At 43.7% G+C, this 20103-nt stretch overlaps 1 protein-coding gene across 1 annotated transcript; it reads right to left on the bottom strand.

The window, feature by feature from the left end:
- Positions 1 to 343: 343 nt before the first annotated feature.
- cacna1fa (calcium channel, voltage-dependent, L type, alpha 1F subunit a) lies at positions 344 to 17210 on the bottom strand. The gene is made up of 45 exons (XM_046397280.1): positions 17095 to 17210; positions 15053 to 15192; positions 14811 to 14956; positions 14586 to 14738; positions 14303 to 14499; positions 14117 to 14220; positions 13842 to 13984; positions 13677 to 13745; positions 13515 to 13578; positions 13399 to 13425; positions 12884 to 13044; positions 12574 to 12799; positions 12224 to 12431; positions 11962 to 12082; positions 11774 to 11846; positions 11616 to 11679; positions 11474 to 11531; positions 11289 to 11385; positions 11027 to 11156; positions 10849 to 10908; positions 10639 to 10745; positions 10400 to 10487; positions 9579 to 9686; positions 9287 to 9339; positions 9047 to 9193; positions 8664 to 8865; positions 8416 to 8574; positions 8209 to 8319; positions 8022 to 8105; positions 7321 to 7341; positions 7063 to 7191; positions 6909 to 6974; positions 6441 to 6532; positions 6061 to 6220; positions 4865 to 4992; positions 4690 to 4786; positions 4502 to 4604; positions 4263 to 4364; positions 3926 to 4050; positions 3387 to 3736; positions 3072 to 3284; positions 2423 to 2805; positions 1902 to 2017; positions 1486 to 1815; positions 344 to 615 (listed from the first exon to the last, which is right to left on the bottom strand). Exons 1-45 carry the CDS (start codon positions 17149 to 17151, stop codon positions 409 to 411), a joined length of 5979 nt encoding a protein of 1992 aa, XP_046253236.1. The 5' UTR covers positions 17152 to 17210; the 3' UTR covers positions 344 to 408.
- Between the last annotated feature and the right edge of the window lie 2893 nt (positions 17211 to 20103).

Here is a 20103-nt window from a genome sequence, read left to right on the forward strand (position 1 = left end):
TGCCATGATTGCAACTGAACATGCAGGTGTGTAAAGTGACAACAATTCAGGTTCAGTAAAAATAAGAATACAATGCAGAAAAATGGTCCTTTATCATAATGATGCTGTCACGTGCAGCAGGCTCTTCCGCAGAGCACCACAGTCATAGTGTTCATACCTTGTCAGGTGCTGCCACATACTGACGTGCTTTTTAAATCAGCTTGTGTGTCACTGTGTGTGTGTTTTGGCATTCGTAAATAAAAGCATCCTACCCAAAGTTCACGTCTCATTTGTATCCCACCCTTCTTACACACACTTCCTTCTTTCTCCACAGCAGACATGACCCCCCACCCCCCACCCCGGTCTTTTTTTTCTTTAACCAAACTCCACACCTCACTTTCTCATCCAGTTATTTCAGCTTTGCTGATCTCAGTAAGAAATCACACAGTTCATTTCGTCGGCCAGTTCATCCTCAAAGCGAGAAATCGACTGACTGGCTCCACGGGCTATGAGGTCTGTAGCGGCGCTCTCCATCTCATCCAGGCTCATGTGACAGGCTTCAGCAATCTCACGCTTGGCAAAGTTCACAAACTTCGGGTCCCTGGCATACATGCCGAGACCCTCAGAGATCAAGATCTGACATGAGTGAGACAGAAAAAAAAAGGAGAAGGATGATGATGTTTGTGGAGGGATTATGCTTTTAGCCATTCATTCTCTATCTCTAACACACAAACATAACATGCAAGTCAAACTGAGAAGTTTATCAGCTGAAACTGAACTGCCCTCCAGTCAACAGCAAGGAGCAACTTTTATTTCTTTTATCATAATGTAAACAGCACGGTCACAGCAAATGGTCTTATCTTGACAACACACTTAGGAAAATTAGAGAGTATTGAACATCACTCTTAAGAAGAACAATATGTAAGTGTCAGACTGGACCAACATTTTTTTCTAAAAACTGATGAATACAACACGGTTGTTGTTGTTGTGTCCCAGCCAGTCTGGGTGTGTTTGTCACTTTTCAGTGTCCTCCTGGAAACAGTTTCTGTCGACATCTGTATTTGTAAATGTTGTGCATGTGTCCTAATACATTCTCTTGATTTGATCGTATTTTCTGAAGTTGCAGTGTGTTGAGTTCTCAGGGCCATCGCTGTTCTATGCGAAAATGTTAATATTATCTGTGGCTAACATATCAGCAGTGTGAGTTAGTCAGACCAACATGGGATCTTCCAAAGTTACATTTTTTTTAATGTGAAATCTTCCCTATAGACTCAAGATTTTAAGATAGATGTGAAAAATGTGATTTTATCCTTTAATACAGCTGTTAAAATGCAGATAAGATGAATATAATTGGGAAAATTTAGGTTTTAATTAAAACACCCACCAAACCAAACTGCCAGGAGGTTCAAAGTAATTCAAAATAGTGTATATGCTTATAAAATGCACTTGCTGGTGGTTGCCAAAGGTTTCTCCTTCACAGAAATTACATGTTGCATTATTACTCACCGACTCGACCAGACTGTCAGCACTTCCTTTGTTTACGAAGCCCTGGTTGACCGGTGGCACCCTCATGCTGGTGAAGGTTCTTGTCTGACCGGGGTACCAGCCAGGACGGCTTCCTGCAGGGAGGCTGGCTGAACCGTCGCTCCACAACGGCTGGCTGGTGCCGGAGGCTTCGTCCACCAGGATCATAGGGGTGTAGATGAGCTTGCCCCTGCGTCCTGAAGGGTTGATTATTCCTGGAACAGGAGTGGTACCAGCTGCTCCAGTGTTCGCCCAGGAGGCAGATGACATCGAGGACACACTGCTGGGCCGGGAGTCCAGGCTGTGCTGAGTCTGACACAGAAGTGCAAGAGCAGGATGAGACAAACTCAGTGTATGAAGGATAACATTTTGAGTGTGTGTGTGTGTCATACTTTTACCTGTAGACGGGATCTGGATGGGGATGTGTTCCCACGGTAGTTCCCTGGAATGGGCAGCTGGTCGTCCATACTCCTCTGTGGCCTCAGACACTGAAAGTTAAAGGAAGGTCTACGACCTAAAATGGTAAGCAGGGAAGTGTTAGTTAACAGTGAAAGTCGTATATACGCATATCCAAATAGCCACAGCAGTCCAAAACCCAAAGACATTCAAATTATTTTAATGTAAAGACAAGTGAAGGCAGCAAATGCTCATCTTTGAAAACCTGGAACCATAAAATGTTTGGTGTTTTTGGTGGACAAATGACATGATTATCAAAACAACACAAAAGTAAATCAACAGTTGCAGCTCTCATAGCATATTAGATATTAAAATAAAGTAATTTAGTACATTGCACACAGTTCAGTCATTATGTGTTCAATGTACACAATGAAATTACCATCACTGCCCCCAAATAAAGACTGAGAAAGGAAAACCTGAGAAGAAAAAACAGATAATAACATGAATAAAATGTGTTTCCCACCCTGCGGTATGGCGGGAAGAAGTCGCCTCCTGACAAACTGCGTGCCACCATTCACATTTCCATTGTAGCCATTCCCAGTGTGACCACCGATACTGCTGCCATTCTCATTGCATGTGCTTCCATTACCGTTGGCACTGATGATACTGCCATGTTCACTGTAGCCTGTGTATCCGTTCCCGTCATATCCATTTGTGCCATAGGGAGTGGGGCTTGCAGCAACACTCCCTCCATTCATGTTGGTGTCACTATAACCGTTTCTAACGAAGCCATTGGCATCGTGAGTGTCATACGGTATCTCCCCAATGCTGCTTGTTCGCTCCAGGCTCTGTCCATTGTAGCCCATCTCTGTTGGCACAGGAGAGACGGCCTCTGGATACACGTATCTGTAGGAACCACATCGAGAGTTTCATCATGATTTAGGATTTTTAAAGGAAATGACAGCATAAAGGCTAAGCTAAGATGACAGTTTCTGTTCAAAAGCAAAAACATGTGCCTTCCAAGAACTACAGCATCAAATTTAAGAGGGTGGCATCGATCTTCTTATTTAACTCTTGATAAGAAAACATACTATTTATTTAAGTCAAACTGTTTATTGATAAATTATATATTTACAGATATCTCACTCTTCACTCTCTTGCTTGTTTCTTACCTGTCCACTGATGCTAGACTTGCAGCATCTCCTTCGCAGCTATAAACCTGCTCAGCTACTTCGGTTGTAGCCACCACAGCTGGTCCCTCAGCTACTACCTCTCCTCCGCCTGCTGTCTCCGGAGGAGGGGCCAACTCCGGGGTAGGCGCCATTTCTGGGGGAAGTGACATTTCTGGGGAAGGAGGAGGAGGCAATTCGCTGATGGAGTCGGTCCTGAACAGGAGAGAACAGGAAACTCATTATGGCTTTCTGAAAAATGCCAGTGTGTGAATTTATATATAATGCACAGGCTTATATAAAAATAGAGGAGCACACCTGATGATGGGCAGGGTTTTGGAGCCCACAGGCTGTTCTGTTACAACTCTGATGCCTGCCAGCTCTGATCCTGGTCTCTCGTGCTCCTGCAGGCCCATCACCTGCTCTGTGATCACGCCTCCGTTGGCCACCATGGGCTCGGGCTCCACGATCACAGTTGTCTGCTCCACCAGCATGTTTATGTGCGGTAACGGTGTGCTGGCGGGCGTGGTGGTCGCTGAGGTCCCAGGCTCACTGTCAAATACCTCTTCGCCAGTCATCTCTCCCTCCACACCCTCCTCTTCTTCAAGGTCGCAGGCCATCGCCAGACGCATCTCTGGAGCCAAGTCCTGCAGTGTCCGCAGTCCTTGCTGAGGACACAAATTTTAAACGTATAAACGCTGACATATAGTGTGCTGATAACGACTGTCAAAGCAAATATTCATTTCCCCTCCAAGTGAATTTATTTGTATTTTGCTTATTTTTACTTCCTTTGGATGTTTGATCATCTCTTTGCAGAACAACGTTTGTGCAGTTTGACACTAAAAAGATGTTTTCACCTGCAGAGACGCCGCCTTGTCCTTCTTTTTGGATTTCCTCTCCCTCTCTTTTCTCTTGCGGAACTTTTTGAAATAGTCCTGAATCAGGAAGCTGGCGTAAAACTTCCCACAAGTCACCTCATCCCCTGAGAAGATTAAAAAGATAGGGATGTATTGGCATTAATGGAAATGTCTTACATTATTCCTGAATTCAGGCAAACAGTATATTTTTGAATGTAGCTCATTTTCTAAAGAAAGTATTTTCACGAGCTTCTAACAGCAAAAGTTACCATTTTTAGTGACCTCTGCTTTCTTTTTTTTTTATCACGGTTCTCAGCTATGCAAATATTTGATTTACCTCTAGGGGGAGGAATGACTTCATCAATGAGTTTAGGTTTGGTGCGCTTCCAGAGCTTCTTAATGATCACCTTCAGCTCTTCATTCTGCTGGTCGATGGGGCCTGAGTGGTGCAAAAACAACAGATGCTTTAAGGGTTACAGCATGCTGGCAACACTGAGAGAGCTTGTGCCACTATGTGTGTGTGTGTGTGTGTGTGTGTGTGTGTGTGTGTGTGTGTGTGTGTGTGAACGCTCTAACCTTCAGTCTTGATCTTGAGTGAGGTTCGGACGAGAGCAAACAGAGTAGCGTTAAAGGTGACCGTCCCATCTGGGTGCAGCGGGACATTCATAGCAACCAGCCTCTGTGAGGACAAGAGGACGAGGCAGGAGGTGTGAGATCTGCTCGTCTACAATCAAAAGTGCAGCCCCGGACTCGTGTTGATTTACCTTGCAAGCGACACGATGAGGACACAGTTTTCCAAAACCGAGCGGCGGCTGAATCCTTCGCAGCATGGTGACAACATCGATGTGCTTTATGCGACCGCTGCGAGACACAAAACAGACATTTTCTTTAAGAGTTAAGAGGGAACAAACAGGAAGGCTTAAGACAATCGAGTCTTACGTGGCCTCTGGATCGTAGTCGGACCAGACTCTCTTAAACTCGTCCAGGTGGTGAGTACCGAGCACAGTCCAGTCTCGTGTCAGGTACTCAAAGTTGTCCATGATGACAGCAATAAACAAGTTGATAATCTTGATAGAGAAGAGAACAGAATCTTAACAGCTGCTATCTATAAGGAACAAGATTTGATAAGCGTATTCAGTAGAGAGTGTGAGGACCCTTTTAAACTGGACAGTATGCAATACATTACTCTTGTTGGAAATGGACAAAACGACATTTTGCATGAATGCGGTTGTTTGCTTCTAAAAACATGTGATGATTTGAATGGTCTTATATATCATAATAACGTGTGTGCACGTCAAGCCATCCAGTTCTGTGAATTTCACAAAAACCCAGCAGGGTAAAATGTGTCCGAGTCTATTTTAGTCGGGGGGGGGTTCTTCCAAAGATCAGGGACCACACACAGACTGATGGATGTCAGCTGCCCATAAGAGAAGAAACCATAGAAGGAATGCAAGACACACACGAAGCTGCCAGGCTGAACATGAATCTGGAAGCTGTGCTTGCAAGGAGCAAGGAAAGAGCTTTGACAGAAATCCAACCATGGCAATGACAGTCTCAAACACTCGACACTTTAAGATACATGAAATATGTGAAAATTTGTCTAGTTCTAGTTCGTGTTTTAAGTGAATTTAACGTCCTCAGCAACTGTATTTTACTGGATTCCTCCACTGTTTTCACTACAGGTGTGCAACAGCTGAAAAAGATTAAAACTTTAATTTTATATATACAGCATTTTCTTCCGATTAGACCCTGTGCTGCTCTCACACAAGTTTAAAGTTACCTTCATTTAACCTGTTTAATGTTTTAAAATAGCACAGAGGTGATAGAAAATATGTGTGTCCTTTTAAATAAAGATTTTGCTGTTTGGATTAACAAAATCTCTCTAAAGGGCTGGGTTAGCTTTTTAAAACTGCTGCTGTTCAGTTGCTGTAATGCTACCCCCTGCTTTCGTGTGACTTTGATCTCACTCAACATGACAGCATGTAAAACACAAGTTTGAATTAATTAGATCTAAATTTAATTTGGAGTCAGGAGGCTGCATTACGTTTTTACCAAAGGAGGGAAAGTGTTTTACTACAAATGATCTGAGGAAAAACAGACAGGAAGTGTCCCTCATCCTCCGCAGCTTTGCTCACCAGGTAAGCACAGAGCATGAAGAAGCTGATGAAGTAGATGTAGGACAAGTTGCTTCCGCAGGTGAACTCTTCACCAGGCTCAGTGTCAGATTCTGGGTCACAGCGTCTGCCGGGCAGAGCTGCCAGCATTATCTCCTGCCACTGCTCTCCAGTGGCACACCTACAAACACACACACACACAGAGGCAGCATTCTCACTTCACCTGCACTTACACACTAAGATCTCTTAAATCTTACAGATGGAGAAGGAAAATTTCCTCCAAGTAGTGGAGCAAAGATGGAATATTTCCATGAAAGAATAAATGCAGGTGATGTTTGAGCTGCCTTAAAAACTTTCAAAACACCCTTAACATCAGTCTCTTGCTGGCTAAAATGGCTCACCTGAAGAGCACCAGGACAGCCATGAAGAAAGTCTGGAAGTTGCAGTTCCTGTTGATATGTGTGTTGTCATCAACGGCCACTTTGCCAAATGTCTGAAAGCAGAACAATGCACTTGGTAAGAAATTTCAAGAAACTTTCAAGAACTTGCAATAAAAAATGTGTAATATACATCTGTTTTAAAATGAAAATAGGTGTGCAGTTTTTGAAAAACAAAGGAGATGAAATGTTTGCAGTACAAATGATAAGCCTAGTAAAGATTTGCTATAATGTTGAGTTAGATGTGGAGACATTAATGTGAAGTGTCCATGAGGCAGGATGAGGTGTGGGGTGCAACCATCAGGTCAATATGGCTAATAAAAACTAAATGAAATGAGGGCAAACTGTCTTGTATGGTTTTGTTTACCATTAATTAGCTAACTGATTCATTTCAGCTGGTAAAAATGAAAATTATCGATGAGAGAGGCTCACCTGCATGCCAATCACAGCATAGATGAAAAAGATCATTGCGATGAGCAGACCGACGTAAGGCAGCGCCTGAGCAGAATAAAACCGAGAGCTCCGTTATTTAGTGCAGGTGCTATAACCATTCCTTTGCATTGTCCTCGCTCTGCGTCACACTGACCTGCAGCGACTTGACAAAAGTCCAGAGGAGGGTTCGAATGCCTTCTCCTTTGCTGAGCAGTTTAACCAACCTCAAGACTCGGAATAAACGGAAGAATGTGATGGACACTTTCCCACTTTCTCCTTTACCCTGGATATAAAAACATGTGTTGAGATACAGGTAATTAATGTAATGTGTTAGAGCGCTCACACACATTTAGTAACTGGAAATATGAGTAAGACATATTTGGAGTTGCAGTGGTTGTGGTTGAGTTCTCACCTCACCGTGACCTCCTCCTCCCTGGATCCATATATCAGGAAATCAACAACAGATAAGAGACACCATGTGAGAGGAAAGAGATTTGAAAGCCATCAGGATCAGACACAATACATTTTCAATACTGGAATGGCCCTATAAAACACCCCCCAGAGATGAATACGCGCTGAGGGCAGTAATACTCTTCATTCTAGCAACTGGATTCTCCTCTGGTTTCATTCCCACTATCAGATTAACTGCTTTATATAATGTGCAAAGGGCTCTGTTTCAAATTCTCCACTGTTACATAATATCACCATGTGGTGTGGAAAACAGGATATTGAGAATTTAATATTTTGCTGTCGCTGACGTTATTGTTGTGGCTTGTCTCAGCTTCAGGATTATCGGGGCTGAAAGTTGTGATGAGACGTGATGGGAAAGTAACAAATGGATCTTTTCATTTTTCACAGTAACAGCTTTGAAAGTTATTGGCTTCAGGGGTTTTACATTACATCAAACTCATTACTTTCGCAGAGAATTTTCAGGGACAGAAAAGCCTCTCACAGCCTCTTGTCAGGTTTATTTAAGTCTCATTCTGACAATTCAACACGTTTTTTTCCCACAGCAGTAGAGGAAGCACTGTGGCACGCATGAGCTTTGGAAATGTGTACACACTCTGTTTTTCGTTTGTCGGCTAATGGAAATGGAAGTGTGAACAAACTCACACTAAACTCAGAGACCGCGATATCCAACACGCTCCCCACGACGATCAAAGCGTCAAACGAATTCCATGGATCGATGAAATAGTGCTACAAAGGGAAAAATAAGCAAAGTGAGACTCATAAAAACAGACAAACAGCCTTCACATGCGTCCTGAATGTTATCTTCAGGGGCAAAAGAGTGAAACCTCACATGAGCCCGCAGAGCCAATAACTTGATAATCATTTCTATCGTGAAAACCACAGTGAAGATCATGTTGAGGATGTCCATGATGGAGGTGAAGAGTTTAGACTGCTCGTAATGCTGCGAGAGAAGCAACAAGACAGACCTTCACACCACCACAACACAAAAACAGGTTGATATTTCTGTATTTTATGGCAGAGCTGCGTGAAACGATACCTGAACAGCCAGAGTGAGCGTGTTCCCCAAAATCAGCACAAACATGACATATTCGAATTGGCTGGAGTTGATGATTTTCCAGAATTTGAGCTGCGACGGGTTTTTTGGAATGTAAATCTTTATAGGTTGAGCTTTTAGTGCATAATACACACACTGGCGCTGGAAACACAAAAGAAGGGAAACACAAATGACGTTGAGAAATCTTCCAGAGCCACTAAAGCTCCAAAAGTTTTTGCAAAAGAACTGACTTGGTTTTTGTTGAGTTCACAGTTTTTGAATTCAGCCTCCCCTTGCTCTCGAAATGTGATGATGACAAAACCCACGAATATGTTCATCATGAAGAAGGCGATGATGATGATGTAGATGATGAAGAAGATGGAGATTTCCACTCGGTAGTTGTAAATGGGCCCTCGGTTTATGGCATTGGCATCCACGGCACGGTAGAGCAGCCTTTATGCAAAACACAGTGAGGACACGTTTACCGACGAAAGGTAGATTCAAAGAATGTGATGAGGCTGACATTATCTTATTTATTTTTGTTCGCTTATTGTCAAGAAATCTAATGTTTTCTCAAACCTACAGTGTATTTAGGATATACCTACAGTATATACTTTGCAAAGTTGCTACTCACTGTGGCCAGCCTTCAAATGTGGACACGGTGAATAAAGCCAGCATGCCATTCAGCACATTGTCGAAGTTGAAATCACTGTTTTCCCAAATCCTCTCCCTCACCATGGGGTGGTTCATATCCCCGTCTTTATAGACCACAAAGGTTCCCCTAAGATCAGACACATCCCGACATTTTAAAACTGCACGTTGACACTATCAGGTGCTGCGTATTGTGTGGACAAACCAAGCAAAGAAAACTGACTTGCACTCCTCAGGGGTGTGTTTGGCTTCATCTGTGCAGCTGTAGAATCTGCCCTGTAATATTAAACACAGGAAAGTAAGGCCATTGAAAACACTCACGGGTCACTTCACTTTTAAGATCTGTGAGAAAAGACAAAAATACACCCAGGGCCACTTCAGTAGCAGCTCTGCCATAACATTCATCTACCACATCTGTCTCACAGTGCTTCTGCTGATGATTCTGGAGTTGACTTTAAGACAGAACAGATGCATTGGATTGCATTCATCAAAAGGCTGACAGCACGAGCATGTACCTTAAAGAGCTGCACTCCAATACAGGCAAACATGAACTGAAGGAGTGTTGTGACAATTAAGATGTTGCCGATGGTTCGGATCGCCACGAACACGCACTGCACCACATTCTGTGAGCATACAAACACAGAAAGACGTGTTAGCTATGAATATACACTAAATTAATGGCAAAGAAAACTCTATGGTGCCATTAGGGCACTGGTGGCCGACTGATGGCTGACTGATCACAAAAAACCAACACCTACACAATTAATACAGCAATCCTGCAATACACTCCATAGACAAAAGTATTGGGACACCTGACCGTTAAGACCAGCAGGGACTTTAATGACGTTGCAGTCTAAACACACAGACAGCTTTGCAGCTATAACAGCTTCCACTCTTCTGTGAAGGCTTTCCACAACATGTTGGAGTGTTTCTGAGGGAATTTTGCCCATTCATGCAGTAGAGCATTTGTGAGGTCAGGACCAAAAGGCCTGGCTCACAATCTCCATTTCAGTTCATCCCAAAGGTTCTTACACACCAAACTCATCCAGCCATGTCTTTATGGAGCTTTGCTTTGTGCACTGGGGCTCAGTCATGCTGGAATAGAAAAGGGCCTTCCCAAAACCGTTGCCACAAAGTTGGAAGCATAGCATTGTCCAAAATGTCTTGGTATGCTGAAGCATTAAGATTTTGCTTCAATGGAGCTAAGGGGCCAAGGCCAACCCCCGAAAAACAGCCCATCCCCATACTTTTGTCTATATGTTATATACACAAATGTGCTTCAAATATGGCTTAAATATATCACAAATAGAACCATAAACGGAAGAAAATTGTTTACCTTAAGTCCCTTGGCTCTGTTGATGGCTCGAAGAGGCCTGAGCACTCGCAGTACTCGGAGGATCTTGACCACAGAGATCGCACTTGAACTGAGAGCAAAAGATGTATGGCAGAATGGGAAGAGATCAGACGACAGACCTCACTGCTTCTACACATTACCTCTACACAACCCAGACTCTCATTGATTTTTCTGTCAGGAGAGAACAGTGTGCAGGTTGTTTGAGATACGTGTCTACTCACTGTAAAAAGAAAGATGTGAGAGACACGCTCACAACCAGAAGGTCGAGGAGGTTGAACGCATTTCTGCAGAAGGAGCCGGTGTGCAGGAAAGCTCCGTAAACTGTCATCTGGACGTTAGCGAAGAAAGTAGGGGGAAAAAAAAGTTCAAAACTTTCTTATGTTGAAGAAATTAAAGAACTTTTGTCACTTTCAGCCACACCTACTGTTTACCTTTAGTACGATCTCCACTGTGAAAACTGAAGTGAAAACATAATCAGCATAACCGAGCACCTGAGGATGACAGAAATTAGTATCAGTATTCAGTCTCGTTTGTTGCACAGGTAACGATGAGCAGATGGTCTGTCTGGCAGGAGAAATGATGATGAGGTGCCGATGGTCTCGGTCTTACTATGTTCCTGAATGAGTGGGATTTGATTGGATCCTCAGCAGCCAGGGAAATACTACTGAGGATGATGAAGATGAGAATGAAGTTGGTGAAGTAGGGGTGATGGATGAGGTTGTGGCAGGCGACTCGCAAACTGCGTGTGGGAAGGAAATTACAAAGTGAGTTGTTTTAGTAAAATCATGATGTTAAAGTCCATAACACAAATCAGTGACCAAGATTAGTACAGTAGAATTAGATTAATTTGGTCTGCATGATCTCAGATTACCAGTTTTTCTTTCCGAGAATGAAGAAGGAGCTTCCGTCAGGAATTGGAACAATCTTTTCTTTAGGCCCCGAGAACTCAGGCTTTAATGGAGCAACACCTACAATAAAGTAAAGATGAAAAAAGAAAGGTGTAAGAGACGGTTTCCACCTTAGTCGGCATGCTGACTGTTTCTCCATTGGACTCACCTTCCAGCCCTTCGATGGCCCTCAGCTCCTCGTTCTCCTGCCAGTCATCCTCTTCGTTCTACACACGAGACAGAAGATCAGCAGTTGTTGTTTGCCGTTTCACTTTGAAAAGGGAAAAAGATTTAAAATAAAGATTCTCTACCCCTGCATCTTCATCCTCTTTCTCTTCATCATCATCCCACTCTTCTTCTTCCTCCTTTTTCTCTCTGTAAAAACAAACAACGGCAGGAAATGAAAAGGTGAGCCAGCCAGAAATGTGTCCGCCGCTCACTGTCATCCTTTTCCTTCTGTCAAACTTACTCGACTTTTTTCTTTCCGCCGCCTCCAGCCAAGTTGTCCACAGCGATAGCCAAGAAGACGTTGAGCAGAATGTCTGATCGCAAAATTAAGGAGTCCAGTTTGTTCCCACTGAAATGACAGAGCGACATTTAAAGCTCAGACTGCGACAGGAGTCGGACAGCGAGGGCACAATCACTGGAAAAGGATACAGTTGCCACAGACGAAGAGGATGACGAAGTAAATGCACACCACCATGTTGGGGAAGATCGGCCCTCCATATGCCATTATACCGTCGTACATCACGGCGTTCCAGTCCTCTCCAGTGAGGATCTGCATAGAAAGACCACCAAAGAGGACAGAAATAGAGAGACACAGAAGAAAGACAGAGTGAGAGACATGTAAATCATACTGCCATATGTAAAACGACTGAGTAGAGAGGGTCGTAACAACGTTAGATAAGAAGGAGATCACCTGGAAGCAAGTGAGCAGAGCCTGAGGGAACGAGTCAAAAGTACTTCTCTTCATCTGAGTCTCATCAAAGTTGAATTTGCCTCCAAACAACTGCATGCCCAGCAAGGCAAAGATGATGAGGAAGAGGAAGAGCAGGAGCAGAAGGGAGCAGATAGCTTTCATGGAGTTGAGCAACGAGTTGACCAGGTCAGACAAAGCAGCCCAGTGCCTGGAAACAACAAAATCAGAGAGAGCAGAGATTATACATTGGGAAATGATGATAAGATGGAAGAGGTCACGATTTTCAAAGGAACCTGCAGATAGATCTGTATCGCCGACTCCGAGTGAAAAGCGCCAAACGAGCCAGTTACCGGGTCATCTTGAATATCCTGAGCAGTCGGATACATCGCAGCACAGAGATGCCGATGGGCGGGATGACTTCCATCTCTACAAGCAGTGTCTCCAGGATGCCGCCGCACACCACAAAGCAATCGAAGCGGTTGAACAGCGCCATGAAATAGATCTGTAGACCGAAGGCGTACATCTTCATCAGCATCTCCAAAGTGAACAGCAGGAGCAGGATCTTATTGGCTCGCTCTGTAGGACAAACAAAGAAACATTTTTGTCTTGAGATCAGGACAAAAAATGAATATGAAAATAAAAGGAGGATTGGATTCTTACCCTGCATTTCCGTGAGCCACTTTGGCTGTCCGTAGTGCTCAGAGGCACTGGCCACCGTGTTGAGAAACACCAGCAGAAGCACCAGCCAGTAGAAGTTAGTGGTCTTGACGGCCACGCGGCAGTTCTTCCTCATCGTGTGATTCAGCTGGCACAACTGGTCACTAAAAAAGAGCAGAAAATACATTTTGAAACAGGAGCTCAGTTTGACAAGCTGGAACAACTAAGAAAATTCATATTAAGTGACTTGGAATAAGAAAAATAGTTGATATTAAATATTTCCAAGGATCCAATTATGTTTATCTTAGGCTAATTATGGTTTGATTTGGGTCATATGAGAGGAGACATCAGCTCTTTGTTCATAAAAAAATATCACAGATGAATGATAAGAAAAATTATAAAAATTTCAGTTAGCACAATGCTTTGTTATACCTCTAAATGGAAGACTAAACCAAAACATCTCTCCGAAACTTCCGGCTCTTCATCACATAAATACAGTTGAATATTGAAATTCTTACCAGAAGCTGTTGGCCATCATCTTCGCCCTGAGGAAACAAGGAAGAAAATATGAGTGCAAATCACAAACTGACTTGTCTAAAATCAAAATACTGTTGTTCTGTCTCTGTTGCCTTACATGAGGGACGCACAGAAGCCACTGTCATCATCGAGGTAAGCTATATCATCGTCCGAGTCCGACTCTGTTGAGCATAGAGATGAAGCACTGACTGTTAGAGAGAGAGACAACCACATAAAAGTAAACAAAACAACAGACCACGACCACAGACAGGTGACATACCTCCGCCATCCTCGCTGTGTTTGTACCAGCCGAACTTCTTCATCATTTTTTTCTTTGCAATTGCAGCACCTTTGAAGTCAAACGGAGGCAGATCATGTACAAACGGAAAGCTAAACTAAACGTAGACATTTCGGCATGAGTGCGTGAAATATGTGTTAAGCTAACGTTTGTTTCCTTCTTCATCCACGTCCTCGGCCTCTATGAGCCAGTCCATGTATCCTATCATGTCCTCCTCCATCTGCTTGCTCTCCTGCGCCTTCTGCAGCTCACCACGGGCCACGGCCTTTTCTCTTTCCTTGGAGAACTCTCTGCGCACATAAACACAAACTCAACTAAACTTAGCCACACACTGAAGACACATGTAAGGGAATCACTGTGATTCACATAAAAAAGAAATGAATGCACAGAATGCAGTGACCTGCAGTGCAGCAGCTACCCACCCGCTCAACACACCCAATACAAGGTTAATGATGAAAAAGGATCCAAAGATGACCAGAGACACAAAGTAGATCCATGGAATCTCGTAGCCAATGGCATCATTCATCTGTGCAGAGAGACAAAGGTTAAGCGCTTTCAGTTACAAGCCAATATAAAACTGTGGAGGGTAGAGGAACATGTCTGTGTACCCAGTAGAGAACATCTGTCCACCCCTCCATGGTGATGCACTGGAAGACTGTCAGCATGGCGAAGAAAACATTGTCGAAATTTGTGATGCCACCGTTGGGGCCCTCCCACTTGCCCCTGCACTCAGTCCCGTTCCCGACACAAAAGCGCCCGTTACCAGCAAACGCACAAGGCGACGGGTCATCTTCCATCATGAGACCTGGAGCAGAGAGCAGCAGGTGAGCTGGCACCATCCATGAAATGTGGACACTGTGTAAAACCAGTTTTGGTTTAGAGAGCAGGGACCTGTGCTGATGGCGTAGCACGTCTTGTGCATCCTGCCGATGAAAAGCTCCAAGCCGATGATAGCGTAGATGATGATGACAAACATGACCAGCATACCGATGTGCAGAAGAGGGACCATGGCTTTCATGATGGAGTTCAACACAATCTGTAAACCTGACAAGGCAAACACACACTTTCAATGTCACATTCAAAGCAGACTGCAATACATGATGATGCTGGGCGTACTCGGCACTCCAGATACGAGTCGCAGCGGTCGTAACACCCTGAACGCCCTGAGAGCTTTGACATCCAGGCCTCCAGGTTTCCCTGCAGCATGATGGGCCTCTCCTGGCTTATGATCCGTCATGCCTTCTGCTATTACACTGAACAACCTGCACAGACAGACGCACATAACAGCTGCTGAACTTTTATTAATGACGGAAAATGTGCACACTGCAAACGGCGATGACATGAAGCACCAAAAATACCCGACAATGACGATGATGAAGTCAAGCAAGTTCCATCCGCTGCGTATGTAGGCGCTGGGGTGCATGACTAAGCCGTAGGCAAGAATTTTAGTGAAGGTCTCGATGGTGAAGATGACGAGGAAGACATACTCAACTTGTTCCTGAGAACAAAAGAAAAAGGATGTTAGACAAAATTGGAATGACCTTCTCTGTATGTCAGTGAGTGCATCTGAAAGGAATAAATACAGATGAGTGATGAAGAAAGATTTTTACAGTTAAAGTAAAAATAAGGACATTTAAAAAGTGCTGATTTCTCCCACATACAGCCTTATTGACTTTTTCCATTCTTCCTTCTTTAAATCACGTGCGTTATCATTAAAGACAGGCTGCAGTGGCTTTCTAACCTCTTAACCCACTGCCTAACACAGGCTTAATCCTGTCTCTGAATCCCTTTTCTGTACACTTCAGCTTAATGCTCCTAATCACTGCTACCACTGTCACTGAGGCTTTTACCTCAGGCTGACATAATAATCCAGGTGTAATGTGGTTTAACATAAAATGACTGGAACTCACAAAAATGAGTAACATTAGCAACATTTGAAGATTGCTAACTGATTGCGCTGCAAGTGACTGTAACGAAGTGTGTGTTAAACTGTCAGCTTACCTCCTTTGTGAAATCCAATAAAGGGATCTGCTAACATCTACCCTGCTGCCAGTGTGTGGTGTGTGTCCCTGCTGAATTTTTTTTAACTTAAATGACCTAAAATCTAATTGAAATATCTGGTGAGTTTTACTTTATGAAAACAAGTTAAAGACTGCTTCTGACTAAGCAATAACAATGAGATTTTTCTAATAAACATTTGACTTGGCTCTTACTGGGGCCTATTTCCAACACGCAAGAGAAAAAGAGACTGATTTTCAGTTTGACCAATGAGTAATTTGTAATTTATAGGAAAGAAAATAAGCAAAAGAGAGTAAGAGGGAGAGAAAGAGACAAATGAGGCAGATGGTTGGTGTTTAAGTAAGTCATGATCCCTGATAAGGTCACCTGAACGAGGTCACGCCGCAACTTTTTCCCTCTAATACCGTTACCATCCAGCAGAACGCAGTTACCTTCGCACTGATTGCTGCTATGCTTCAGCAGACCACAGACTGACTGCTGTTCTTTTCATGAGGAACTGAATCTGCCTTTCCCACACCTTTGTCACATTAATCATGCATGTCAACCTGCAGGGTCCTCAGTGCCAAAGGAAATGGTCTCAGGAGGAAACATCACTTTGACTGCTTCATTCATTGCCCTTAAAGGGATCAAGCTGGTGTCCTAAACTTGTTTTTTTTTTCCCCTTTCATTTTCCAGGAACTGAGTGCTGCTTCAGCAGGTGTGACGAAGGAAGTTCTGTGTGACCAAAGCTCCAACATCTGAAGTTCACACCTCATGTGATATTCTCCATTTTGCCTTCTCTAACATCTCTCTTCAAACACTTTTCAATCTCACACGTCCTCTCACTGACCGATCGACGTATCTTTGCATCACTATAGCCATGTGTGAGTGTGAGCATGCATGAAGGTACTTTGACTTCAGACTGGAAATACCTACAGTACTTTCCTCTTTCAGTTCTTCTCTTTCCCTTTATGTAGAGAGAATATTCTCCCAGGTTTCATATTTCATCCCTGCTTTTGTGAAAAATTATGTGACTGTGTGGTGATTTTTCTTACTGTTATCATTTGTTCATACTTTTATTATGAAGGTTACCTTAAAGGCGCAGCATCTTTTTCAAGCTGGTCTAATTGAAAGCTCTTTTTTATGCCCATAAAAAAGCCCTGTTCCAGATTACACTTGTGAAATTAGGATTTTTCCAGGAAATCAGTTAAGTGTTAACAAGTAGTTTTTCCACATTTTAAAATGGGCCATTAATCTCCATCACGAGTTATCGCATCAGCTACACTCACATCTGAGCCTGACTTGGCTGAGCACAACAGGTTCACATGTTCTTAATTTTTGAAATGAGTTAAAGAAATAAGTGCGATCAAGCCCCTGTATATCTTCCTTAATGGAAACTCACCAACTTGTGATTGGTGGCGTTGGAGTCATCATCGGGGTACGGCTTGGTCACGCCCATGGCCACACAGTTGGCAAAAATGGCAAGTAGGATGAAAATATCAAAGGGCTTGAAGATTGCAGTTAAGGGTACAACAGGCCTTGTGAATGCATGTTTACAGGAAAATACTCACAACAGAAAAATAAAACTCCATCCCGCCTACACCTCAATACCTTCTCATGGACGCATTGTATATTTGCATCATATTAAAGACTGTTTACATATGCATGCACAAACCCTTGTGCACCTGCACCGACTCAGAGAAGGATATTTCCACTCCACCAGGGCCAGTGCTGCCATGCGGATTGGGTTGCTGAGGGTGAGGCAGCAGAGGGCTCGGGGGGCCCTGAGGGCAGACTTGTTTGCCTGCATCGCCTTCTTGGCCCCCCCTCCTCTTTTTCTGGACGATCCAGTCGACCCGAGAGTGTCTGATTTTCCTCCATCGCCCCCAGGAGGGGCATCTGTCAGAAAATAACAACAACCGCAATTATGTTATTCTGTGTTTTCAGCATCCTGGATGTGAAAACTGAAATGTGAAAGATTTATGGTGCGATTAAGTTTATTCAGGGCAAGTAAATGTATACATCTGTGCATGCATCTGGGGAGTGATAGATGAAGATAGCCTTTCGTTTGCTCATAGTAAATGGCCTTGCTGTGTTGATGGATAGCTTTACTGTCATGCAGTCAAACCCCTGTACCCAGTTCAGTCCTCACTCAGGCGATGCAATTATTTTATTACCAATATCAGCCCACATCTTATTGTCCCACATGGTTATGGAAGGATTTGAAACCCGGCTGTATTAACAGACAGGTATTCTGTCCTGAAGGCCTCATATTATAGGACCAGATGTGACCTACTTCTTTATTGGGAACAGCATGGCACTTAGCCTAGCACTATCCCCATGTAGGCCCATGAACACCTGTTGACAAGGCCCTGCACACAGAATTAGCCTGAGGGTACGTGTGTTATCGCGTATTATCTCACCCATGGAAAAACTACAAGGGTATACAGCCAAGAATATGGATGGATGAGAGCTCAAGCAAACTTACTTATTAATACCAGTTGTGCATCTCATTCTTGTTTAACTTTTACAGCGTGTTTCCCATTGAAGCAAACATACTTTATTACCAGGATTAACTATGTGTGACCAGTCTTGTTATTTTTAAAGAGTATCTGGATGTATTCTTTCAGAAAAATAAAAGATTAATCTTCCACCAACGCCACCTGCAGTTTTCTACGATTTCTATTCAGCTTGGCGGTTTAGAATACAGCGAAACTTTTCCATTGTGTGATGCATAACTCTGGACATATAACGTGTATATTCTCTCCAGTCTACTGCGCGACACTGTGAGGAGTCCCTACCTTTCTTTGCCCCATCCATGTCCGCAGTTTAACACCACGAAATCACTTCAGAAATCGCACCATCAACTCCTCAGGGGATCTGCGATGCGTTTGTGGATCACAGATATGAATTTGTCCCCGAAAAGAGAGAACTTTCTAGGGGTGAAAAGAGGACCATCTGGAGCCTGTCATCTCACATCCACATGCAGCACGCCGGTGCAGCTGAGAGGCTACGGGCCATCCTGCTCATCGCCTGCTTGCAGCCTACAAATCCAATTAATCCACCTTCTCAAAATCCAAATTCTGGTAATTTCTTACGCGTGTGAGTGAAAGCTGCGGTCGCCTTTTTTATTTTATCTGTGCAGGCACATAACGGTGACGAATATTAAAACAAACGCGTCCTTGTATGCGCGGTGGTCAGCAGTCAGGATTAAACCTGCTGAGCCGTTTAAAAGGATGACAGTGGAAATCTTTCGAAGGGAATGTGGAGGCAGACGCAGGAGAAACCCTGTGGCTCTGTGGGTTTTATTGCAAAGTTAAAGTTAAACGAAATAAAGGAATATTGAGAAGTATTGTCAGGGGAGAAAGAAATTAGGATTTACGTATTTCAGGGATGCAGGGGTATGGAAATGGGTTAGATTCACCACAGATGTACCACTGAATAAATTCAGTTAAGAAATGAGCCCTCAAAAGTGCAAACATGGAACCAAGAGGAAAGTGAACAAAACAGCAGGAGTGGAGGCTGGGTTTGGCACTGCGGGAGGGTAACATTACTCCTCCTGTAAGGTGTTACTCAGAGCTCTCTGGATCTGTGAAGCTTTCAGACATAAAAACAAACACAACCAGTCTGTATCTTCACTGCCACCAGGCCCTGCAGCAAGGCAGTTCTCCCACAACCAGCCCACCACTGAGCTCAGCTGTTCCACCTGTTAAGTCCTATTCTCCTCTGCTATAGCAGACAAAAAACTGTAAATAGAGGATGCCAGCACTCTTGCAAAAGGGACAGTATTCCTCCCATAAGTCTCATTAAGGTGGCCAAAGAGGCGCAACTGCTGACGACCATTTCTGAGTCGTCCCCGGCAGAGCGGTCAAGAGCTGTGAGGCCATTCTCAATCGCTCCCTAATGAGAAATCCCTTGATAACCATGGAAAAGTGGAGGACAGAAGAAGAGGAAACATGAAGATAGGAAAGAAAAGACAAAGCATGGAGAAAAGAAAGAGGACTTGAGCTTCTTCTCCTATTCTTCATCATCATTTTCATCCAGCCAGTTAATCTCCAACCACAAGCAGCAAGAGAATGGCGAGATCAATGAGAACCTCTATGGCAAAAAGGTGTCTGAGAAGAATCAGGGTTGTTAGGACACGTATGAAAAGAAATGTGAACCATCCAATGCCAGGGAAGGCGAGCAGGCAGAATGTTCTTCTAAGCACCAAAAGGTTCAGAAACCGGTTCTTCACTGAGTTCTTGATCAGAGTGACAACCCAAAGAGCTGAGGATTCGCCTGATCAAAGTGGAGAACCGTGACAGGGTGATAATTGTTGTCTCTAAGGTGCAGGGAAAAAGGATCCCACTGGAGGAAATGAGCATGAAGAACACTGCTGGTGAAATCCACAAGGTCCTGTAAGTAAGAG

The sequence above is a fragment of the Scatophagus argus genome, chromosome 8, assembly GCF_020382885.2.
Source record: "Scatophagus argus isolate fScaArg1 chromosome 8, fScaArg1.pri, whole genome shotgun sequence".
Lineage (NCBI taxonomy): Eukaryota > Metazoa > Chordata > Actinopteri > Scatophagidae > Scatophagus > Scatophagus argus.